Source organism: Ranitomeya imitator, chromosome 4, assembly GCF_032444005.1.
Source record: "Ranitomeya imitator isolate aRanImi1 chromosome 4, aRanImi1.pri, whole genome shotgun sequence".
NCBI classification, from domain to species: Eukaryota; Metazoa; Chordata; class Amphibia; order Anura; family Dendrobatidae; genus Ranitomeya; species Ranitomeya imitator.
Window position 1 is genome coordinate 698,911,061 of NC_091285.1, and position 26,654 is coordinate 698,937,714.

Below are 26,654 nucleotides of genomic sequence, written 5' to 3' on the forward strand. Positions count from 1 at the left end.
TGTATTTGGTCAATTCCTTCTTATTAAGGTTATTGTTGATGGCAGCTCCTTGTATTCCAGGTTCTCACATATTATTGACGTCATCATCTATAAACTTCAGATTCATTTTTTTCGTACGAATATTAGAACACATTCATTTTCATTAGTAGGACATAGAGCATGAATATAACTGGGGTAAGTGATGGCACAAGGAAGACTGGATTGACATAAAAAGGCTTTAACATTCTACAGTATTCAACCATATTAAATACATTGTATAAAATAATTATTGGAATTTAGGCATTTTAACATGTATCTCTTATAGAATTTATAAATTATTTTTTATCCCAAATTACAATGAGATCTGTGGCAAATTACACAGGTTACATATCCAGATTTAGATCATTCTGCGTGTGAACTGAGAACAATAGTACAATAGTACAAGACAGAAAAGAGAGAAATAGATATTTCATAAATCCAACCATAAGAAACCTGCACATCTACACATAGTAATATAATAGCATGTCCTGTCCGCCATACTCTTCTGTCATTTTAAAAGCCTATGCAGAAAATCCAATTGTATTTAAAAATTATTCTTCACTTTGACATGGATGTTTTTTTACATGTTTCTGGCTACATTTAGTTAATTGCACCAATCATCACTCTGCAATCTTTATTCTTTTAATTAATTTCACACTTTCTGATATTCATTTTGCAGTTTGGTCAAAGTATGATATATTTTCTTTTCTTGTGGGACTTTTTCTCTCAGTAATATAGGCTGGATACGAGGTCAGTGTGTGTCCAAATAATATTGGCTATATGTGAGGTCTGTGTGTCTCTCCAAGTAATACAGGCTGGATGTGAGGTCAGTGTGTGCCCTAATAATATTGGCTATATGTGACGTCTGTGTGTCTCTCCTAGTAATACAGGCTGGATGTGAGGTCAGTGTGTGTACCAATAATATTGGCTACATATGACGTCTGTGTGTCTCTCCTAGTAATATAGGCTGGATGTGAGGTCAGTGTGTGCCTTAATAATATAGGCTGGATTTGAGGTTTGTGTGCCTCTCCTAGTAATTCAGGCTGGATGTGAGGTCAGTGTGTGCCCTAATAATATTGGCTACATGTGAAGTCTGTGTGTCTCTCCTAGTAATATAGGCTGGATGTGAGGTCAGTGTGTGCCCTAATAATATTGGCTATATGTGAGGTCTGTGTGTCTCTCCAAGTAATACAGGCTGGATGTGAGGTCAGTGTGTGCCCTAATAATATTGGCTATATGTGAGGTCTGTGTGTCTCTCCAAGTAATACAGGCTGGATGTGAGGTCAGTGTGTGCCCTAATAATATTGGCTATATGTGACGTCTGTGTGTCTCTCCTAGTAATACAGGCTGGATGTGAGGTCAGTGTGTGTACCAATAATATTGGCTACATATGACGTCTGTGTGTCTCTCCTAGTAATATAGGCTGGATGTGAGGTCAGTGTGTGCCTTAATAATATAGGCTGGATTTGAGGTTTGTGTGCCTCTCCTAGTAATTCAGGCTGGATGTGAGGTCAGTGTGTGCCCTAATAATATTGGCTACATGTGAAGTCTGTGTGTCTCTCCTAGTAATATAGGCTGGATGTGAGGTCAGTGTGTGCCCTAATAATATTGGCTACATGTGAAGTCTGTGTGTCTCTCCTAGTAATACAGGCTGGATGTGAGGTCAGTGTGTGTACCAATAATATTGGCTACATGTGGGGTCTGTGTGTCTCTCTTAAAAATACAGGCTGGATGTGAGGTCAGTGTGTGCCCTAATAATATAGGCTACATGTGGGGTCTGTGTGTCTCTCCTAGTAATATAGGCTGGATGTGAGGTCAGTGTGTGTACCAATAATATTGGCTACATGTGGGGTCTGTGTGTCTCTTCTAATAATATAGGCTGGATGTGAGGTCAGTGTGTGCCCTAATAATACAGGCTGGATGTGAGGTTTGTGTGCCTCTCCTAGTAATACAGGCTGGATGTGAGGTCAGTGTGTGCCCTAATAATATTGGCTACATGTGAAGTCTGTGTGTCTCTCCTAGTAATATACGCTGGATATGAGGTCATTGTGTGTCCAAATAATATTGACTTAATATTGAGTCTGTGTATCTCTTTTGGTAATAGTGGCTGAATATGGGAGTTGCGTGTCTATCACAGTACTAAAGTCATAATATGATGTCTGTTTGATTCTCCTAGTAATATAGGTTGGATATGAGCACTGTAGGTCTCTCTAGTAATATGCAGCGCCCCAGAGTCCTGGTCGTTGCAATAATGTCATTCTTCCACCAGGGGGAGTGATGTTACGTCTGATGGCACCAAAGGAGTTCACCTTGCCAGGTATCACAGCCACACACACACTTCACACTCCGGTCCACCAGGGGGAGCTAAGGGTTCTATCCACTAGGCCACTCCTCAAATAGGGTAAAACTGGTGGGTTGGGAAAGAAGTTAGACAGAAGCTGACTGGAGGGAGAAGGAGATAGTCAGAAGGAGGAGAGGAGAGTTCCTGGCCGGGGACCGACGAGGAAAGGTCTCCAGGTCGAGCTGGCTGGGGTGATCCCTGGTCAGATCCAGACTGAAGTCTGAGGAGGAAGGAAAGAAGGACACGGAGCTGCGCCTGCTGTTGTGAATTCTGTTGTCGGGCTCCCTCCTGTGGTCATGAATGGTACTTCGGCTGGTTCTGTCCATGGACTTCCTCTGGTGGGTGTTTCTGAGTTTCCTTCCACATGTGACTAGGTTAATTCGTTAGCTGGCTGCTGTATTTAACTCCACTTAGATCTTTGCTTCATGCCACCTGTCAATGTTCCAGTATTGGTCTAGTACACTCCTGGATCGTTCTTGTGACCTGTCTTCCCAGCAGAAGCTAAGTTCCAGCTTGTATTTCTTTGGTTTGCTATTTTTCTGTCCAGCTTGCTATTTTTATTGTTGTCTTGCTTGCTGGAAGCTCTGGGACGCAGAGGGAGCGCCTCCGCACCGTGAGTCGGTGCGGAGGGTCTTTTTGCGCCCTCTGCGTGGTCTTTTTGTAGGTTTTTGTGCTGACCGCAAAGTAACCTTTCCTATCCTCGGTCTGTTCAGTAAGTCAGGCCTCACTTTGCTAAATCTATTTCATCTCTGTGTTTGTATTTTCATCTTTACTCACAGTCATTATATGTGGGGGGCTGCCTTTTCCTTTGGGGAATTTCTCTGAGACAAGGTAGGCTTAATTTTTCTTTCTTCAGGGCTAGCTAGTTCCTTAGGCTGTGCCGAGTTGCATAGGGAGCGTTAGGAGCAATCCACGGCTATTTCTAGTGTGTTTGATAGGAATAGGGATTGCGGTCAGCAGAGTTCCCACTTCCCAGAGCTCGTCCTTTATTATCAGTAACTATCAGGTCATTCCGTGTGCTCTTAACCACCAGGTCCATTATTGTCCTGACCACCAGGTCATAATAGCACAGGTGGCCCAAAGTACTAATGCATCTCAATAGAGGGATAAGAGAAGTTCTGAGACCATTTTTTTTTCTTTGCAGTGTGTTTTGTCTCTCTTTTCCCCTTTACCTCTGGGTGGTTCAGGATACAGGTGTAGATATGGACATTCAAGGTCTGTCCTCTTGGATGGATAATCTCACTGCAAGGGTACAGAACATTCAAGATTTTGTGGTTCAGAATCCGATGTCAGAGCCTAGGATTCCAATTCCTGATTTGTTTTTTGGTGATAGATCTAAGTTCTTGAATTTCAAAAATAATTGTAAATTGTTTCTTGCCTTGAAACCTCGCTCCTCAGGTGACCCTGTTCAACAAGTAAAGATCATTATTTCTTTGTTACGTGGTGACCCTCAAGACTGGGCATTTTCCCTTGCGCCAGGAGATCCGGCATTGCGTGATGTTGATGCGTTTTTCCTGGCGCTTGGATTGCTTTATGACGAACCTAATTCAGTGGATCAAGCAGAGAAAATCTTGCTGGCTCTGTGTCAGGGTCAGGATGAAGCGGAGATATATTGTCAGAAGTTTAGAAAGTGATCTGTGCTCACTCAGTGGAATGAATGTGCCCTGGCAGCAATCTTCAGAAAGGGTCTCTCTGAAGCCCTTAAGGATGTCATGGTGGGATTTCCCATGCCTGCTGGTCTGAATGAGTCTATGTCCTTGGCCATTCAGATCGATCGACGCTTGCGTGAGCGTAAAACTGTGCACCATTTGGCGGTACTATCTGAGCATGGGCCTGAGCCTATGCAATGTGATAGGACTTTGACCAGAGCTGAACGGCAAGAACACAGACGTCGGAATGGGCTATGTTTTTACTGTGGTGATTCCACTCATGCTATCTCCGATTGTCCTAAGCGCACTAAGCGGTTCGCTAGGTCTGCCACCATTGGTACAGTACAGTCTAAATTTCTATTGTCCGTTACTCTGATTTGCTCTTTGTCATCCTATTCTGTTATGGCATTTGTGGATTCAGGCGCTGCCCTGAATTTGATGGACTTGGAGTATGCTAGGCGCTGTGGTTTTTTCTTGGAGCCCTTGCAGTATCCTATTCCATTGAGAGGAATTAATGCTACGCTTTTGGCCAAGAATAATCCTCAGTACTGGACGCAATTGACCATGTGCATGGCTCCTGCACATCAGGAGGATATCCGCTTTCTGGTGTTGCATAATCTGCATGATGTGGTCGTTTTGGGGTTGCCATGGCTACAGGTTCATAATCCAGTATTGGACTGGAAATCTATGTCTGTGTCCAGCTGGGGTTGCCAGAAGGTACATGATGATGATCCATTTTTGTCTATTTCGTCTTCCACTCCTTCTGAAGTTCCAGAGTTTTTGTCGGATTATCGGGATGTATTTGATGAGCCCAAAGCCAGTGCCCTACCTCCTCATAGGGATTGCGATTGTGCAATTAATTTGATTCCTGGTAGTAAGTTTCCTAAGGGCCGTTTGTTCAATTTATCTGTGCCAGAACACGCCACTATGCGGAGTTATATAAAGGAATCCTTGGAGAAAGGCCATATTCGCCCGTCATCATCACCGTTAAGAGCAGGGTTCTTTTTTGTGGCCAAGAAGGATGGCTCTTTGAGACCTTGTATTGATTACCGCCTTCTTAATAAAATTACAGTCAAATTTCAGTATCCTTTGCCGTTACTGTCTGATTTGTTTGCTCGTATTAAAGGGGCTAGTTGGTTTACCAAGATAGATCTTCGAGGGGTGTATAATCTTGTGCGTATTAAACAAGGCGATGAATGGAAAACAGCATTTAATACGCCCGAGGGCCATTTTGAGTGCCTGGTTATGCCATTCGGGCTTTCCAATGCTCCATCAGTATTTCAGTCCTTTATGCATGACATCTTCCGAGAGTACCTGGATAAGTTCCTGATTGTGTATTTGGATGATATTTTGGTCTTTTCGGATGATTGGGAGTCTCATGTGAAGCAGGTCAGAATGGTGTTCCAGGTCCTTCGTGCGAATTCCTTGTTTGTGAAGGGGTCAAAGTGTCTCTTTGGAGTTCAGAAGGTTTCATTTTTGGGGTTAATTTTTTCCCCTTCTACTATCGAGATGGACCCCGTTAAAGTCCAGGCCATTTACGATTGGACTCAGCCGACATCTGTGAAGAGCCTGCAAAAGTTCCTGGGCTTTGCTAATTTTTATCGGCGCTTCATCGCTAATTTTTCTACTGTTGCTAAACCGTTGACTGATTTGACAAAGAAGGGTGCTGATGTGGTCAATTGGTCTTCTGCAGCTGTAGAGGCTTTTCAGGAGTTGAAGCGTCGTTTTTCTTCTGCCCCTGTGTTGTGCCAGCCAGATGTTTTGCTCCCGTTTCAGGTTGAGGTTGATGCTTCTGAGATTGGAGCAGGGGCTGTTTTGTCGCAAAGAAGTTCTGATGGCTCGGTGATGAAGCCATGTGCTTTCTTTTCTAGAAAGTTTTCGCCTGCTGAGTGTAATTATGATATTGGTAATCGTGAGTTGTTGGCCATGAAGTGGGCATTCGAGGAGTGGCGTCATTGGCTTGAAGGAGCCAAGCATCTCGTGGTGGTCTTGACAGATCACAAGAATTTGACTTATCTTGAGTCTGCCAAACGGTTGAATCCGAGACAGGCTCGATGGTCATTATTTTTCTCCCGTTTTGATTTTGTGGTTTCGCACCTTCCGGGCTCTAAGAATGTGAAGGCTGATGCCCTGTCAAGGAGATTTGTGCCTGACTCTCCGGGTGTTCCTGAGCCGGCGGGTATTCTCAAAGAGGGGATAATTTTGTCTGCCATCTCCCCTGATTTGCGGTGGGTGCTGCAAAAATTTCAGGCTGATAGACCTGACCGTTGCCCAGCGGAGAAACTGTTTGTCCCTGATAGATGGACTAGTAGAGTTATCTCTGAGATTCATTGTTCAGTGTTGGCTGGGCATCCTGGAATCTTTGGTACCAGAGATTTGGTGGCTAGATCCTTTTGGTGGCCGTCTTTGTCACGGGATGTGCATTCTTTTGTGCAGTCCTGTGGGACTTGTGCTCGGGCTAAGCCCTGCTGTTCTCGTGCCAGTGGGTTGCTTTTGCCCTTGCCGGTCCCGAAGAGGCCCTGGACGCATATTTCTATGGATTTTATTTCGGATCTCCCCGTCTCTCAAAAGATGTCGGTCATTTGGGTGGTTTGTGATCGCTTTTTTAAGATGGTCCATTTGGTACCTTTGTCTAAATTGCCTTCCTCCTCTGATTTGGTGCCATTAATTTTCCAGCATGTGGTTCGTTTACATGGTATCCCGGAGAACAACGTTTCTGACAGAGGTTCCCAGTTTGTTTCGAGGTTTTGGCGATCCTTTTGTGCAAGGATGGGCATTGATTTGTCTTTTTCCTCGGCTTTCCATCCTCAGACAAATGGCCAAACCGAACAAACTAATCAAACTTTGGAAACATATCTGAGATGCTTTGTTTCTGCTGATCAGGATGATTAGGTGTCCTTTTTGCCGTTGGCTGAGTTCGCCCTTAATAATCGGGCCAGCTCGGCTACTTTGGTTTCGCCGTTTTTCTGCAATTCTGGTTTCCATCCTCGTTTCTCTTCAGGGCAGGTTGAGTCTTCAGACTGTCCTGGTGTAGATACTGTGGTGGATAGGTTGCAGCAGATTTGGACTCATGTGGTGGACAATTTGACATTGTCCCAGGAGAAGGCTCAAGGTTTCGCTAACCGCCAGCGCTGTGTGGGTCCCCGACTTCGTGTTGGGGATTTGGTTTGGTTGTCGTCTCGTTATGTTCCTATGAAGGTTTCCTCTCCTAAGTTTAAGCCTCGTTTCATTGGTCTGTATAAGATTTCTGAGGTTATCAATCCTGTGTCATTTCGTTTGGCCCTTCCTGCTTCTTTTGCCATCCATAATGTGTTCCATAGGTCGTTATTGCGGAGATACGTGGCGCCTGTGGTTCCATCCATTGATCCTCCTGCCCCGGTGTTGGTTGAGGGGGAGTTGGAGTATGTGGTGGAGAAGATTTTGGATTCTCATGTTTCGAGACGGAAACTCCAGTACCTGGTCAAGTGGAAGGGTTATGGTCAGGAAGATAATTCCTGGGTTTTTGCCTCTGATGTTCATGCTGCCGATCTGGTTCATGCCTTTCATTTGGCTCATCCTGGTCGGCCTGGGGGCTCTGATGAGGGTTCGGTGACCCCTCCTCAAGGGGGGGGTACTGTTGTGAATTCTGTTGTCGGGCTCCCTCCTGTGGTCATGAATGGTACTTCGGCTGGTTCTGTCCATGGACTTCCTCTGGTGGGTGTTTCTGAGTTTCCTTCCACAGGTGACGAGGTTAATTCATTAGCTGGCTGCTCTATTTAACTCCACTTAGATCTTTGCTCCATGCCACCTGTCAATGTTCCAGTATTGGTCTAGTTCACTCCTGGATCGTTCTTGTGACCTGTCTTCCCAGCAGAAGCTAAGTTCCAGCTTGTATTTCTTTGGTTTGCTATTTTTCTGTCCAGCTTGCTATTTTTATTGTTGTCTTGCTTGCTGGAAGCTCTGGGACGCAGAGGGAGCGCCTCCGCACCGTGAGTCGGTCTTTTTGCACCCTCTGTGTGGTCTTTTTGTAGGTTTTTGTGCTGACTGCAAAGTAACCTTTCCTATCCTCGGTCTGTTCAGTAAGTCGGGCCTCACTTTGCTAAATCTATTTCATCTCTGTGTTTGTATTTTCATCTTTACTCACAGTCATTATATGTGGGGGGCTGCCTTTTCCTTTGGGGAATTTCTCTGAGGCAAGGTAGGCTTAATTTTTCTTTCTTCAGGGCTAGCTAGTTCCTTAGGCTGTGCCGAGTTGCATAGGGAGCGTTAGGAGCAATCCACGGCTATTTCTAGTGTGTTTGATAGAATTAGGGATTGCGGTCAGCAGAGTTCCCACGTCCCAGAGCTCGTCCTTTATTATCAGTAACTATCAGGTCATTCCGTGTGCTCTTAACCACCAGGTCCATTATTGTCCTGACCACCAGGTCATAACAGCCTGCAACCCATGCGGCATGTTGGCTGTCTCACCTAAACACCTAAGCAGACATGGTGGCAATTGTGGAGGAGGGGCATCACTAGGGTCCCTATAAAATAGCCTCAGGCCACCACCATCATACGGGTTTGTCATATCCATCTGGGGGACAGAGAGAGAGAGAAGTAACAACAGAGAGGACCTTCTAATGCTCTGTCTGCTAATCCTCATTGCTGGTGACATATCCCCAAATCCCGGCCCTCCCCAATTCATCCCCACACTCATTTCTAACCCCCTGCCACGATCCTCCGCACGTTTTCCCAACCACGACAACCTCATACCCATTCATCCAGCCCCCACTCCCCCGCTCCCCCTACTTGGAGCACTATGGAACGCACGCTCCGTCTGCAACAAACTGACATTTATCCATGACCTCTTCATCACCAACAAACTCTCCTTCCTCGGCCTCACCGAAACCTGGCTCACCCCCTCTGACTCAGCCTCTCCAGCTGCGCTCTCCTATGGCGGATTCCACCTCTCTCACACCCCTCGCCCCAGCAACAAACGCGGTGGAGGAGTTGTCTTGCTCCTGTCCGACACCTGCTCCTTCACTCCAATCCCGCTACCACCCTCCGCTACTCTTCCCTCGTTTGAGGTGCACTCTGTCCGCATCTATTCCCCCTCCAACCTCCAGCTGGCTGTCATCTACCGCCCCCCAGAACTAGCCATCTCCACCTTTCTCGACCACTTCACCACCTGGCTACTTCATTTCCTCTCTGTTGACATCCCCACTATCATCATGGGTGATTTCAATGTCCCCATTGACACTTTCACCTCAGCTACCTCTAAACTTTTATCCCTGACTGCCTCCTTTGGCCTCACTCAATGGTCCTCTGAGGCCACTCACAAAGATGGCCACACGCTGGACCTCATCTTCACCCGCCTCTGCTCCCTTACTAATCTCACTAACAAACCCCTCCCCCTGTCTGACCACAACCTACTGACATTCTCGTCCCTCTCCTCTCCTAGTGTGCAACCCCCACTCCACAAACTCACTCACCCTCGCAGAAATCTCAAACATCTCAACTTACAATCACTCTCTGAGTCCCTTCTCCCTCTCACAGACATAGCTTCCCTTCACGACACAGATGTTGCTGCCACTTTTTATAACACCACAATAACAACAACACTCGATTCGGCCGCCCCACTCATGCATAGTAAAACTCGTACAATTAACAGGCAGCCCTGGCTGACCAGCCTGACCAAAGAATTGAGACGGGCTTCCAGGATTGCTGAGCGGAGATGGAAGCGATCCCACTCTGCCGACCACTTCACTGCATACAAGCAGTCCCTCGCCAGCTTCAAGTCTGCGCTCACTGCCGCAAAACAAACTTACTTCTCATCCCTCATATCCTCCCTGTCCCACAACCCTAAACAGCTTTTCAACACTTTCAATTCTCTACTCCGTCCCCCCGCACCTCCTCCCTCCCCCCTCATTTCTGCTGATGACTTTGCCTCTTTCTTTAAACAGAAGATCGATACGATCAGAGAAAGCTTTGGCCCACAGCGCCCACTGCCCCTCTTAGCTGCTCAACCCTGCTCCTCCAAAACCAGCTTCTCCACCATGACAGAAGATCAGCTCTCCACCCTCCTGTCAAGATCACACCTCACCACCTGCACGCTTGACCCGCTCCCATCCCATCTCATCCCTAACCTTTCCACGGTCTTCATTCCAACCCTAACGCACCTCTTCAACCTCTCACTCACAACAGGTGTCTTTCCCTCATCCTTCAAGCATGCCAAGATCACACCCATCCTCAAAAAGCCCTCCCTCGACCCATCCTCTGTGTCTAGCTATCGCCCAATATCTCTTCTCCCTTATGCCTCCAAATTGCTGGAGCAACACGTCCATCTTGAACTGTCCTCCCACTTCTCCTCCTGCTCCCTCTTTGATCGGTTACAATCAGGCTTCCGTTCCCATCACTCAACTGAAACTGCCCTAACTAAAGTCACCAATGACCTATTAACTGCCAGGAGCAAGCGACACTACTCTGTCCTCCTTCTCCTGGACTTGTCTTCTGCCTTTGACACTGTTGACCACTCCCTTTTGCTACAAATCCTCTCATCCCTTGGCATCACAGACTTGGCCCTTTCCTGGATCTCGTCATATCTAACAGACCGAACATTCAGTGTCTCCCTCCCCCACACCACCTCCTCACTTCGCCCCTTGTCAGTCGGTGTTCCTCAAGGCTCTGTACTAGGACCCCTACTCTTCTCTATCTACACTTTCGGCCTGGGACAGCTCATAGAATCCCACGGTATGCAGTACCATCTCTACGCTGACGACACGCAGATCTACCTCTCCGGACCTGACCTCTCCTCCTTGCTTACCAAAATCCCGCACTGTCTGTCTGCCATTTCAGCCTTCTTTCTGCTCGCTTTCTACAACTGAACATGGACAAAACAGAATTCATCATCTTTCCCCCATCTCACTCTACCCCTCCACCAGACCTATCCATCAATGTCAATGGCTGCTCACTATCCCCAGTCCCACTCACCCGGTGCCTCGGGGTGATCCTCGACTCTGCCCTCTCTTTCAAGCCACATATCCAAGCCCTTGCCTCCTCCTGTCGTCTCAAACTCAAAAATATTTCCCGGATCCGTGCTTTCCTTGACCGCAACACTGCAAAAACGCTAGTGCATGCCCTTATCATCTCCCGCCTCGACTACTGCAACCTCCTACTCTCTGGACTCCCCTCTAGCACTCTGGCACCACTCCAATCCATCCTACACTCTGCTGCCCGACTAATCCACCTGTCCCCCCGCTATTCCCCAGCCTCTCCCCTGTGTCAAGCCCTTCACTGGCTTCCTATCGCCCAGAGACTCCAGTTCAAAACCCTCACACTGACATACAAAGCCATCCACAACCTGTCTCCTCCATACATCTGTGACATGGTCTCCCGGTACCTACCTACACGCAACCTCCGATCCTCTCAAGACCTCCTTCTCTACTCCCCTCTCATCTCTTCTTCCCATAACCGCATCCAACACTTCTCCCGTGCTTCCCCCATACTCTGGAACTCTCTACCCCAACACATCAGACTTGCGCCTACCATAGAAACCTTCAAAAAGAACCTGAAGACTCATCTCTTCCGACAAGCCTACAGCCTGCAGTGATCCTCAACCTACTGAACAGCCGCACAGCCAGCTCTTCCCTCTCCTAGTGTATCCTCACCCACCCCCTGCACACTGTGAGCCCTCGCGGGCAGGGTCCTCCCTCCTTATGTACTCGTGTGCCTTGTTATCTGCTCATGTTTAATGTATTTGTCTATATTTGCCCCGTATTCACATGTAAAGCACCATGGAATAAATGGCGCTATAAAAATGTATAATAATAATAATAATAATTATGGTAGCATATGCAAGTAGGGACCTACTATGTTACTGTGCGCAGGGGGAAGGCGACTGATTTCCACCTGGATAAGGGGACTCTGGAATTGCCATCAGATGGCCAGACCCTGCCTATCCTGTCATCCGGCACTCTGGACTGTGGATGTTGAAGCCTTCAGTAAAGGTAAAGAGACTGCAACCAGTGTGTCCTCATTATTTGCTACGCCTTACATCCTCCACCATCATCATCTACACTTCTGGGAAGCCCTGGGGAAATACTTCACCTGTGGGAAGGTACACCATCTAGCTGCGATAACACCACCCCAGCGGACCCCTGAGCAGTGTCGGTCACTCTGACCGAATACCACAGGTGGCATCACAAACATTACCGTTATCTACGAACTCTGCCTATTATTGGGCACCCCTCATAGGGCCACGGTCCGGGTCGGGCCACAGTGACATTCTCGCTGAGGGAACTAAAGGACCCGGTACCGAGTACCCCATTGTCCTTACCTGGGGGCGATCCAAATACATAACACACAAATAAAGCTACACTTTGCAGTGCTATACCATGTAAATATGAAATTCATTCTGTGAGTGATGCTGTTCATGGTGTGCCATCATAGCCAAATGTATGGGCATCAAAGGTATTGTCCAGCTAGGAAAACTGGTAAGGCTGAGTCTTGGTAAGGCACAATCTGGCGACTCAACAATTCTAACCACTACTGAGTCAAGTGGGCCAGTGTCCCATCTAACTTAAACTCGGAATTGTAGCTACAGATCGGCAAATAGAAGTTAAAGGGGTTGAAGTCTGAAGACTGAAGGCTGGTGGCTAGTGCCAAGTCTGTCTGAGGTAGACAACTCTCCATTTGGCTTCGGCACCAGGACAATAGGGATGGACCAGCTGCTCTTTGGCTCCTCGATGACACCCAAGCACAACATTCTCTTCACCTCCTGGTAGATCACTTCACGGTGAGATTCGGGAATCTGACACAACCTTTTGTTCACCCTCACATGTGGTTCAGTTAGGATATCATGCACCACCACCTATGGACATCCTGGGAACTCCAAAAATAGGTCTTGATTCCGCTAACACAGCTCACGACACTGTTTTTTCTGGACCAGCAACATAGTCTCAGCCAAGTGTGACATGCTCGACCTTGGCTCCAGGATGGGCCGCTAGGCATTTTGCTTCCACTGGATCCCTCTCTCACCACAGTTTCAGCAGTTTGATGTTGTAGACTTGGTACGGCTTCCTTCTCCCAGGTTTGGAGACCTTTCAATCAGTTCCTGCTCAGTCAAGTGGGCCAGTGTCCTATCATACTTAAACCCACAATTATAGCTACAGATCGGGAAATAGAAGTTAAAGAGGTTAAAGTCTGAAGGCTGGTGGCCAGTGCCAAGTCTGTATGAGGTAGACATTTGTGAACTGACGGCCTTCCCATTTTGTTTGCTTGTACAGTAATACATTTTTAATGGAAATTTTGATCTTTTCCTTACGATTAGGGATGAGCAGACCTGCTGATGTTCGATTATGTCTGGTTCTGCCAAACTGTTGTTTCAAATTTAGTTCGGCATCTGAGCCAGACCATGAACATGATCCTGAATCCAATAGAAGTCAATGGGGACCTGAACATCTGTACTTTAAAATGGCAATAAAATGGTCATAGTAAGGATTAGGGGGCTCCAAAAGGAATATAAATGGGGATAAGAGCAGGACAATTGCCCTGCAAACAGATGTGGATAGGAAAATAACAAAATAACAAAGACTAAAATGTAATAATAATCATAATCTTGAATCAGGAGGTAGAGATCCAACCGGAGGAAGAAGCTGAGATCCAACTGGAGGAAGAAGCTGGGGGGGAGCTTGAGGTGGATATGGCAGTGTAAATGGAAAAGGTAGCCAGTGCTGTTTGTTTATGCTTTGTTTATTTTTTGGGGGGGTACTTTGAAAACAGGCTATGTGGGGGCACTCTCCAAACAAGCAGTGTAATAGTCTGCTAGCCATATACGGTATTCTCATGGTGCGCAGGCCGTGTAATACTCTGAATTTTTTGGAGATGAACAGAATGTGGATAAGAAAATGATTTAAAGGTTTTTTTTTTCCACATGATTTTAATCAATACATCTTGAAATAATAATAATTTCCACTATTGGATGTGTTTAAAATAATGTTCCTGTGCTGAGATAATCTAAAAAATGTATCCCTCTGTACAGTGTGTAATGGTCATGTCTAACCACCATGCAGGGACATACTTCATAACAGTCTATTGCATTTAGGTAGACAAGAAGCGATTCCAACTAGTGCTGAGCGATACCTTCCGATATCCAGAAGTATCGGTATCGGATTGGATCGGCCGATATCCAAAAAATATCGGATATCGCCGATACCGATACCCATGCAAGTCAATTGGACACATATATCGGAACATAAATAAGCCCTTTCTGTCCTTCTACATCCTGGTCCGGAGGGGAGAAGAGTGTGGGCGGTGCGTGGGCGGACACTGTGCGTGTCTCTGTGTGCGATCGGGGTCTGTGCGGGTCTACCGGGGATCTGTACGTGTCTGCCAGGGCTCTGTGCGTGCCTACCAGGGCTCTATTCGGCCTGCCAAGGCTCTATGCGGGCCTGCCGGGGCTCTATGCGGGCATGCCGGGGCTGTATGTGGGTGCTGGGGCTGTATGTGGGCCTGCCGGGGATGTATGCGGCGTGCCGGAGCTCTATGCAGAGTGCTCGGTCTCTGTGCATACATACTCCATACATACTCTATACATACTCCATACAATACATTCATGCATTACATATATTACATATATATAGACATACAGTACATATAACATAGAGTACATACTCACCATTACTTGTCACTTTGTTCCCCGAAGCCAGTGTCAACCTGTAAAAAAGATTAAAATAACAAACAACCAATATACTCCCTGTCCGCAGAAATCCACAAGTGTCCCACGACGATCTCCCGTGGAAAGCAGCAGCATCTGATGATGCGACCGCTCTATAGGGGCTCCAGGAACACAATGATGGGAGGAAGGTATCCTTCCTCACTGTATTCCTCCACCGCTGTAAAAAAAAAAATAGTCCCTAGTCTCAGTTATGGCATTGCTGGGTGAGAAATTTTCCCATGCAGCAATTGCCATAAAGTGAGACTTTGAACTTTAGTAACCTCAGTGACACACTGCAGGAACCATTGTCTCCTGTCAGTGTGTCACTGAGTGTCCTATAGAGCAGTGACATCATTGGATTAATAATGGATAGGCATCTTATGGACGCCTCTCCGTTATTAACCCGATTGTGACCTTACAATAGCAAGGTGACATTAACCCCTTATTACCCCATATCCCACCACTACACGGGAGTGGGAAGAGAGGGGCTAAGTGCCGGAATTGGCGCATCTTACAGATGTGCCATTTCTGGGGCAGCTGCGGACTGGTATTTGTAGCCGGCGGGGCTAATATCCATGGCCCCTCTCTAGGCTATGAATATCAGCTCGCAGCTGTCTGCGTAGCCTTTCTGCTATAAAATAAAGGGGGACCCCACGTCATTTTTTTGAGGAGGGTCCCCCTAGTAAAAGCTACGCAGACAGCTCCGGGCTGATATTCATAGCAGGCTACAAATATTGGCCCCCGGCCGTCGGCTTTCCCCCTCTGGCGCAGAAAATTGCACGGGAGCCCTCGCAATTTTTTCATTTTTTTTTTTTTTATTAACTGCTCTTTAAGGCCTCTTTCACACTTGCGTCGGTACGGGTCCATCGCTATGCGTCGGGCCGACGTACCGACGCACGTTGTGAAATTTGTGAACGACGTGGGCAGCAGGTGCAGTTTTTCAACGCATCCGCTGCCCATTCTGAAGTGCAGGGAGAAGGGAGCGGAGTTTCGGCAGCGCATGCGTGGTAGAAAATGTCGGACGCGACGGCCAAAAAAACGTTCACTTGAACATTTTTTTCGTGCCGACGGTCCGCCAAAACACGACGGATCCATTGCACGACGGACGTGACGTGTGGCCATCCATCGCGATCCGTCGCTAATACAAGTCTATGGGTAAAAAACGCACCCTGCAAGCACATTTGCAGGATTCGTTTTTTCTGCCAGATCCGTTTTTTTCTCAAAGAGTTGTATTAGCGATGGATTGCACCTGATGGCCACACGTTTCATCCGTTTTTTGCATGATCCATCAAAAAAGCTGATTCCGGCAGACGGAAAACACATACAGAAGAACGGTTTTTCTGTCCTGCGAAAAAACGCACAGCGACGGATCCAGCAAAAAACGGATGAAACTGAGATGGGAAATGATTTATCCGGCCTCCGAATCCATTTTCTCATGCATGTTTCCATTCAAATCATGCACATTTTCCGTTGGCATAGCATAATAGACTGGGAAGCTCCATGGGTATTACCACCTTCCCAGGCTATAAACATCTCCCCCAGTGATCGACTTTCCCTCTCTTATTTATTAAAATTACGCGTAGCCCAATCAAATTTTTTTTTTTAACAGTTGCTCTCTTGTTACAACCTATGTGCATTCACTCTGCTAATCCTCCTACATACCCTGGTGACAATGTGTGTGTGTTTGTGAGTGTTTTTGTTGACTTATATTTTTAGTAATGAGGGTGTCTAAAGCTTTAGTCACACTAAACGACTTACCAATGATCACAACCAGCGATACGACCTGGCCGTGATCGTTGGTAAGTCGTTGTGTGGTCGCTGGGGAGCTGTCACACAGACAGCACTCCAGCGACCAACGATCAGGGGAACGACTTCGGCATCGTTGAAACTGTCTTCAACTATGCCGAAGTCCCACTGCAGCACCCAGGTAACCAGGGTAAACATCGGGTTACTAAGTGCAGGGCCGAAATTAGTAACCTGATATTTACCCTGGTTACCATTGTAAAAGTAAAAAAAAAAACAATACATACTCACATTCTGATGTCTGTAACGTCCCCCAGCGTCCACAGGGTTAAAACTGTTTTCGGCAAGAGTGCTGCTAATGCACACGCTGCTGCCGAGAGCTTCCCTGCACTGACTGTGTAAGCGCCGGCAGTAACAGCGGTGACGTCACCGCTGTGCTCTGCTTTACGGTCGGCACTGACACATTAGCAGCGCTCCTGCCGAAAGCAGTTTTAACCCTGTGGACGCTGGGGGACGTTACAGACATCAGAATGTGAGTATGTACTGTTTTTTTTTTTTACTTTTACAATGGTAACCAGGGTAAATATCGGGTTACTATGCGCGGCGCTGCACTTAGTAACCCGATATTTACCCTGTTTACAAGGGAATACATCGCTGGATCGGCATCACACACGCCGATCCAGCGATGACAGCGGGTGATCAGCCACTAAAATATGGTCCTGATCATTCCCCAACGATCTCCCAGCAGGGGCCTGATCGTTGGTCGCTGTCACACATAACGAGATTGTTAGCGGGATCGTTGCTACGTCACCAAAAGCGTGACGTTGCAACGATATCGTTAACGAAATCGTTATGTGTGACTCCAGCTTACGCCTAGAGCTACCCTAATCCCATTACCCTGATGCCACAATGTGTCAGCATGAAAAAGGTGGCATTGAGCGAGGAAATTACATCACAAAACTTTTTTCAAAATATCTTTATTTAGCTCAAAAAAGCCTTCATTGCTATACAAAAATGCATTCAAAAAGTATTATTATTAATATTTATTTATATAGTACCATTAATTCCATGGTGCTGTACATGAGAAGGGGTTACATCAAAATACAAATATCACTTACAGTAAACAGAACTAACAATGACAGACTGATACAGAGGGAAGAGGACCCTGCCCTTGCGGGCTTACATTCTACTGGATGGTGGGGAAGAAGACAGTAGGTCGGGGGTTGTAGTAGCTCCGATGGTGTTGAGGTGGCCGTGTGGTCATTACAGGCTGTAAGCTTCCGTGAAGAGGTGGGTTTTCAGGTTTCTTTTGAAGGATCCAAAAGTAGTCGATAGCCGGATGTGTTGGGGCAGAGAATTCCAGAGGATGGGGGATATTCGGGAGAAGTCTTGGCGGCGATTGAGTGAGGAGCGAATAAGCGTGGAGGAAAGGAGAAGGTCTTGGGAGGAACAGAGGAAGATATTGAGAGATTAGTGTGGAAATATACGGAGGAGAAAGGTTGTGGATGGCTTTGTAGGTCAGCGTTAGTAGTTTAAACTGGATACGCTGGGAAATTTGTAGCCAGTGAAGGAATTTGCAAAGAGGGGAAGCAGGAGTGCAGCGAGGAGAGAGATTAGTTAGTCCGGCAGCAGAGTTAAGGATGGACTGGAGGGGTGCGAGAGTGTCACTAAATCACGACAAAAACGTGTTTTTGCTGCCTCTTTTTCCTGCAAAGAGATGCAAAACCTTGCAGAAATAGTTTTACACATTACACAGCATGGACACATTTACAAGACTATCTCAGCACAGAAACATTTTTTGTTTAACCCCTTCACACCGAAACTTGCTTTCACCTTCCTGACCAGGCAAATTTTTACAATTCTGACCACTGTCAATTTATGAGGTTTTGACTCTGGAACGCTTCAACGGATCCCGCTGATTCTGAAAATGTTTTCTCACAACATACTGTACTTTATGATAATGGTAAAATTTATTTTAAATGACTTGCGTTTATTTGTGAAAAAAAAAACAGAAGTGTGGAGAAAATTTTGAAATTTTGAAATTTTTTGAAAAACTTTTTTTATAAGGGTTAAAATTTGACCAGTGATTTCTCATTTTTACAACAAAATGTGCAAAACTATTTTTCAAAGGGACTACCTCACATTTGAAGTTACTTTGAGGGGTCTATATGACAGAAAATACCCCCAAATTACACCATTTAAAAACTGCACCTTTCAAGGCACTCAAAACCTCAAGAAGTTTATTAACCCATCAGGTGCTTCACAGGAAGTAAAACATTTACTTTTCTTTGCCAAAAATTTTCCTTCACACTTAATTTTTTTTCTTTTGCCAGGGTAACAGGAGAAATTGGACCATACATTTTGTTGAGCAATTTCTACTGAGCATGCTGTTGCCCAATATGTGGGGGAAACCTACTGTTTGGGCACACAGCAGTGCTCAGAAGGGAAGGAGCCCCATTTCACTTTTTGAATGTAAAATTTGCTGGCGAAATTAGCGGTTGGGATGTCATATGTTGTGAGCCCCTGATGTGCCTAAACAGTGGAAACCCCCCACAAGTGACACCATTTTGGAAAGAAGACCTCTTAGGGAACTTTCCTAGATGTGTATTAAGCACCTTGAACTCATAGATGCTTCATATGAGTTTATAACGTTAAGCCGTGAAAATAAAAAAAATCACATTTTTCCCAGATAAATCTTATTTAGCTCCAAATTTTGTATTTTCACAAGGACAAAAGGAGAAAATGGATTACAATGTTTGTTGTGCAATTTCTCCTGAGTAGATGGATATCCGATATGTGGTCGAAAACTCCTTTTGAAGCGCAGTGCAAAGCTCAGAAGGGAAGTAGCGCCATATTACGGTGAAGATTTTGCTGCACTTTTTTGAGGGTGTCATGTTACATTGACAGAGCCCCTGAAGTGACAGAACAGCAGAACCCCCCCCCCATATGTGACCCCATTTTACCAATTAAACCTCTCAATGAATTTATATAGGGGTGCAGTGATCACATTGACACCACAGGTGTGTCACAGACTCTTAAACTATTGGGTAGTGAAGAAAAATCAATTACATTTTTACCAACAAAATTGTGTCCTAGCACCACGTTTTACATTTTCACGCTGAAAACTAGGTAAAAAATGGCATCAGAATTTGTCCCACAGTTTCTGCCAAATGTAGAAATACCCCATGTGTGGATGTAAAAACAAAAAACTTTGTAGAAAAAATCCAGATTACTGCAGTAGAATCCAATGGCCGTGCTCTGAAAGAAGTTCATGCTAGCAGCAAACTCGCAGTATCAAAGAAGGAAAGATATCCAGCAACAGATCCATCCATTATTTAAAAAACAAAAATCTTTAATATATAACATGTTAAAATTATGGATTGAGTTGCAGCTTTTATTTGGAACATTTGATATAATGTTTGGGATCACACTTATCTTGCACTCTACGCTGAGCACTTACTTTGAGGTTTCCATCTAAATCTCTGAGTGATGTGACAGATGAAACCCCTGAGGGATCAATTCACTGTAATGAAGCAGCAGAGTTACTCTGGATTCTGTCTGGCCTCTGTTCAGCGGTGTCCTTTTCAGAAGTGCACAAGTGTGGCCGACAGCACTTTTGTGCAATCCTAAAAAGATGGACACCGCCGGCTCACAGGTCAGAAGGCGTCCACAGCACTTCCATTTGTGTCATTGTAGGGAATCTTCCGCAGGGGGTCCTGTTTGAATCATGTATTTCAGAGCTTTACGTGAGAGCCCCGGTGTAAGCGCTCAGCGCAGAGAGCAGGATAAATGTGCGCTGAGCCTTACTGCGATCTTTTGGAGGAAAAATTAAAAAATCAACAGCATGTGAAGAATTGGTTCTAATTATATTTTACGCGGTCCCTCGAGCAGCATAAGTGATTAGGCGACTTTATTTGGTGCGATTACAGCGATACCTGATTTATATCGGGTTTTTATGTTTGGTTGCTGTCACACACTAAAAGATGCATTTTATTGTGAAAACTAGTTTTTGCATTACCATTTTTTGAGAGCTAAATTTTTTTCACATTTCTGACTACAGGATCATGTGAGGGCTTGTTTTTTTGCTGGACAAGTTGTCATTTTTATTGATACCACTTTTGGGCACATCACATTTTTTGATTGCTTTCTATTCTGATTTTTGGGAGAGCGAATGAACAAAAACCAGCAGTTCAGGAATTGCTTTTTCTTTTTTTTCTTTTTTTATACCATTCCTTGTGCGGCAAAATTGTTAAGACAACTTTATTCTTCGGATCAGAACGATTACAGTAATAACTCATTTATATTTTTTTATGATTTGGTGCTTTTTACACAATTGTTTTATTCTGAGAGCTATAACGTTTTAATTTTTCTGCTGATGGAGCTGTATGGGGGATTGCTTTTTGCAGGACAAGACAACGTTTTCAGCAGTACCATTTTTATTTACATCTGTCTTTTTGAACGCGTTTTATGGCACTTTGTGTTCGGTGGTATGATGATAAAGCTTTGCTTTTTTGCCTTGTTTATTATTTATTTTTTACGTTGTTCACTGAAGGGGTTAACTAGTGGGACAGTTTTATAGAGTGGGTAGTTATGGAAGCTGCGATAACAAATATGTGTACTTTTATTGTTTTTTTTAAAAATAAATGTATCTATTGGAAAAATATGTATGCATTTTTCTCTTTATTTAGGGATTTAAAAAAAATATTTTTACACTTTGTAATTTTTTGATTTTACTTTTTTGCATTGTCCCAGGATGGGAAGGAGGCATCTCGGGTCCTGATCCCAGCAAGCGCTCACAAGCCACCGTCCTTGCAGGACCCGGATGGACCCCTCGGCCAGCTTGGTGCTGGGGGTCTCAATTGCATCACATTCTCCTGATGGTAGGGCATAGGGAGGGAGATGGAAGCATGCAGGTAGCCCCCTCCCTGTGCGATGCCCCTCTATTTCACTGTCACTACTGACATTGGCATCAATGCCCGCGATCGGTGCTAGCACTGATTGTGGACATTGCTCAGGGGTGTCAGCTGTCACATACAGTTGACACCCGCACATAATCACCATCGCGCTCAGTGTGAGGCCGTGTGATCGTGCCGCCATACTAGTACTAGTCCTTGAACTGTGTGAATGCAATTCCTGCAGAGCAGTACTAGTACAGCACATGTCAGGAAGGGGTTCATTCAATTTTGGAAATTATTATTCCCAGATGCAATGATTAAAATCATCTTTGTTCATGGGACAACCCCTTTAAAATGAGATAGATTAAAAAAATTAAAAAAATAATCTTGAACCTCGAGTCTAAGGTCTTATGGAGTAGGAGGTTGAGGAGGTTGAGGTGGACATGGCGGTGTAGTTAGAAAAGGCAGAGGAATAAGTAGCCCACACTGTTTTCTGTTTTTTTTTTATGGGGGGGAGGCCCCAAAACATTTGGAATGGCAAATAGAACGAACAAACTATTGCATATAACTTATATGTCTGCCAATTTATTATGTAACTCTATATTTCCTTTTGATTTGGGGCTTTAAAAGATCAGCCCTGAAAATAAAGACCAGAGTATCTTAGAAAGACAATGGCTCGTCTGTCTGATTTATTTCTCCCATTTCTAAGTGCCAAAGAATAGCTATAATTGAGGTTGGCTCGAGTGAGAGAAAATCTTGTCTTCAACATAGTATAACAATGGCTGGGTGCGGATAGCTTTCTTCTCTACTCTGTACAAGTCCGTCATTGTTAGTTTGTTTCCTGTAAGTGATATCTGTAATTTGTTTGTAACCCAATTTCATGTACAGCACCATGGAATCAATGGTGCTATATAAGTAAATAATAATAATAATAATAATAACGATAGTCACCCAAAGGTGCAGACAAGTCCTGTGTCATTCACACCTAGTCACATTTTATGTTGGCTGTGGACAAACAGATGTGCCTTTCTGGTATCACTCCTCGCCACGCTAAACACACGATCCAACAGAACACTTGCAGCAGGGCAGGCCAGCACCTCAAAAACGTAAGGGCAAACTCAGGTCATATATCCAATTTGAAGACTCAGGGGTTAAATGGTGGAGACCCGTCAATCAGTATGTTGAAGACATGTGAACACGTACTCTTCCGCTATATTGTTGAAGCACTGCCTCCTGCTAATACAGACAATATCAGATGGTGTTGCCGGATGTTGTAATGTGCTGGAATGTTTTCCACATTTAGGCCCTGCTAATCCTTCCTTTTGAGGTGGTGTCAGAGTTCCAGCTGCATTACTGACTTCCTTCTGCACCTTGCCTCATGTTTCCACTGAGCCCCCACTGTCAGGTGGGAACGCCGTTAGTGGTGTGTCTATCAGCATGTGATTTAATTTTCTGCATTTTCCACACTTGCCCCAGTAACAGGAGTAAAAATGGTACTTTGTCTTTATAATGGGGATCCAGCAGAGTAGCCCCTGAATAATCAGCACTGGTAACAATCTTGGCAATGTGGCAGTCTTTGCAGAAGCACAGCAACATGTATTGCATCATACGTGCCTGGCTACCCTGAAGCAACAACAAGTTGTACTTGTGGCACCCCAGGAGTCTGGATGCCACTGTCAATGCCTCCTTCACAGGGGGTCATGCATGGAAGCAAGAAGGGATTCCCTTAGCAGGAACATCAGCATGCAACACTTTCCTGACTCCAGGCCAGAAGGGGGAGCTCTAAACCCAGTTTTAGGGGAGCTTCCCTACTAAGTTCTGGGCTGAAGGTGGGGTTAGTTAGTCAGAGCTAGTCTGAGGAAGAGGAAGCAAGTGAAGAGCGCCTGGGATTGGAGCTGCGACTGAGCTCACCCCAGGACTGAGCACTAAAGATTGGACACCGGAGTCCATTGTTGTTTGGGAACTGCAGGCCCAGCAACTAAAACCGGAGGACCGGAGATTGCAGGTCTCCCAATCCCATCTGACACCTGAAGGCACAGCAGCAGATCAGAGCCCAGAGTCACCATAAGGGAGTGACACCTGAATAGGCTCAAGCTGCCTGCCATGCTGGTAGTGTACCATTTAATAGACAGACAGTAAGAGAGACTTGAATAGAGCATAAAGCATCAGGAACACAGAGAACAGTGCAGGAGGGAGGCTTCCATCCCCACCTGGCTAGGAGAATTCCGAATTGCTACCAGGCTTTCCGGATCTCCAACACCACCTGTTACCTGTGCTCCGGACTGAACCTTTGACCAGGAATTAAAGGTAAAGAAAACTGAAGCCCTTGTGTCCTCTACTCCTTTTCCCACACCCTTAGTCCTGCACCCCAACATCCACCATCCCTCATAAACTGTACCGGTAGCCTTGGAGCCCTTCTCTGCTTGTGGGGAACAGAACCATCCCAGCTGCATCTCCATCGGCCCCAGTGGACTCCCTAAGCAGCGTCAGCCATTTATTGCCGAATACCACAGGTGGCGTCACGAACAATCCCCTACAAACATTCCCTCATCCCTTTTACTGCGAGCCCTGGGCGACAGACTGGGTCAAGGCTGCTGTGACCACCCCTTTAAGAGCTGTGTGACCCGGTTCCGAGTGCTCCACAGCCATAGCGGGTGTTGCATACTCAGTGATAAGCTTATCGTCAGGGGCCTTTATATCCCCCAGCCATTCTCCAGTGATGCCCATGAGATTCTTTGAGTGCAATCCTGCTGTGAACACAGTTCCTCCTTATCCTCATCTTCCAAAACTGTCCCCTGGCTGTTGGTACAGGAGCCGAACCTCTGAGCCATGTGTAAACGATTGCCTGATAATGATGTGAATGGTCCCTGTTCCTCCTTCTTTTCCTCTTTTGCCACCACCTCAAGAATCATCGCCTTAAGCTTTTTTTTCTAGGAAGCATAGAAGTGGGATAGCAGCACTAAAGATGGTAGTATCAGTGCTTACCATGGTAGTGATGGATTACTCAAAGCAGCGCCTGTGATGGTAGGACATGCTCCAAAGCGCTTTCCGCCTCAGACCCATCCACGACTACATTTACACAGTTTTTGCCATAGGTGCGATGGACTCAACAACTAGTAAGCTTGTGGCTGCTGCAGACCCACAATTGATAAAAAACAGAAATGGAATGAAAGGGTTAATTCTGCGCTTCTAGTAGATTAAGGATGGAAGATAAAATGGTAATCCAGAAATGCGGTCAATTTGTCAACGGCATTCGAAGTTCAAAACTTCTTCATCAGAGCATTGAGGTTCTCCTGATGAAGAAGTTTTGATTTTCAAAACTTGATGACCAATAAAGACATTTCTCAATACCATTTCATCTTCCCTCCCTTATCTACTGTCGGCACAGAATTAACCCTTTCATTTCATTTCGATAATTTTTGCCAAACGTGTCAAACCCAGCATTCCATTTGGAAAAAAATTCGGACAGTGATGGCAAATCCGCGCAGCATACAACCAAGTGAAGAGTGCAGCACTACTTGGTGTGGGTTGTTTTAAAGCCTTATACTGTATGATATTATAAGAAGCATCATTATCTCTCTTTTCAAAGTTCTTTTTTTTTTCTATGTTATTATTATTTTTTTATAGGAGAAAAATGAGACTGTGAATCCAGATTTTTTCCTTTTGGGATTTCAAAGCATCCAGCATTTTAATATTTTCCTGTTTTTCCTGCTTCTGATGATTTACTGTGGTACAGTATGTGGGAATCTCCTGATCATCACCCTGGTGTCCACCAGCAAGAACCTCCACACTCCAATGTACTTCTTCATCTCACAACTGTCCATCAGTGACATCGTGTTAACAACTGATATCGTCCCGAACACACTCCACGTTCTCATGAATGATGGGGCCGGCATAAGTTTTACTGGTTGCATCACTCAGTTTTATTTTTTCAGTGCCTCAGAAGTGTTTGAATGTCTTCTTCTCACAGTGATGTCTTATGACAGATATGTGGCCATCTGCAATCCGCTTCGCTATTCTTCGATCATGACAAATGCCTGTTGTGTATTATTGACCACCATGTGTTGGGTGTTTGGTTTTTCTGTTGCATTGATTTACTGTTTAACCTTATCGATGCTGACATTTTGTGTGCCAAGCTTCATCAACCATTTTTTCTGTGATCTTGTTCCTTTGTTAGAACTTGCCTGTTCCAGTACCTACATAATAGAGTTAGAGGTTTATATCATGTGTCTCCTAGTGATGTTTATACCCATCACAATCATCGTATCTTATGTTAAAATTATTGTCACCATCTTACGGTTCCAGTCCAGTTTCAGTAGACAAAAGGCCTTCTCCACCTGTAGCTCCCACCTCACCGTAGTCTCCATATTCTACTTCACTATTTTGATCGTTTATTTTTTCCCAAAAGAAGGACACACTTTAAACCTCAGTAAGATCCTTTCACTGCTATATACTGTCTTTACTCCACTGATCAATCCCATTATATACAGTCTGAGAAATAAGGAAATAAAAAAATCTCTACAAGAAATAATGAAAGTGCAACTAGTAACAGTAGTATAATTTATCTACAGAAAGCTAATCACATAAAAAAAAATTTTCTACGTATATGCTTACAACATTTTCCCTATTATATAGCATAATTAAGCATCTTCTAACTATTATATTAATAAATACCACATTTTTTCAGACCATAAGACATACTTTTTTCCTCCAAAATTGGGATATCTCGAGATCTAAATATGAACATGCGCCACTTCCGGCAACTATTTTTCCAAAGCCCACCACAGGAAACTGATTGGCAAAGAGGACTCAGCTCACCGACACTGACATCTAATGCATGTAGAGGAGCTGCGGAGACACCATCACGTGTTTCTCAACGCAGGCAGTGAATAGCCAGGCCTTTCCCCGGGAAGGAACAACCAAGGGAATTGCATCATCCAATAAAGGAAAATATCCAATAAAGGAAAACCACCTATGCCAAGCATGGTATCCATCCACAGACAGCTGTTTCGGGGTTTTTGCCCCTCATCAGTGTGGAGTAGGAAACTGGCTATCAGGAGCAGTGCCTAGTAGAAAGTCTATAAAGGTACGGATGATTGACCTCGTGGAGACCAAAACATCCAACATCGTGGAGACACCATCACGTGTTTCTCAACGCAGTGATCCAGAACACTGCCCCCAAATATGCAAATGCATGTAGAGGAGCTGCGGAGACACCATCACGTGTTTCTCAACGCAGAGGTCAATCATCCGTGCCTTTATAGACTGAGATCTAATAAGTGCCCATGCACAACAGTACCGCCCGACTCCCAGCATTTTAACCCCCGGGACACTGT

At 45.2% G+C, this 26,654-nt stretch overlaps 1 protein-coding gene across 1 annotated transcript; it reads left to right on the top strand.

Annotated features, from left to right (window-relative positions):
• The first annotated feature begins 68 nt into the window (after positions 1-68).
• LOC138674771 (olfactory receptor 10P1-like) lies at positions 69-25,878 on the top strand. The gene is made up of 2 exons (XM_069762589.1): positions 69-174; positions 24,946-25,878. Exons 1-2 carry the CDS (start codon positions 160-162, stop codon positions 25,876-25,878), a joined length of 948 nt encoding a protein of 315 aa, XP_069618690.1. The 5' UTR covers positions 69-159.
• Positions 25,879-26,654: the final 776 nt, after the last annotated feature.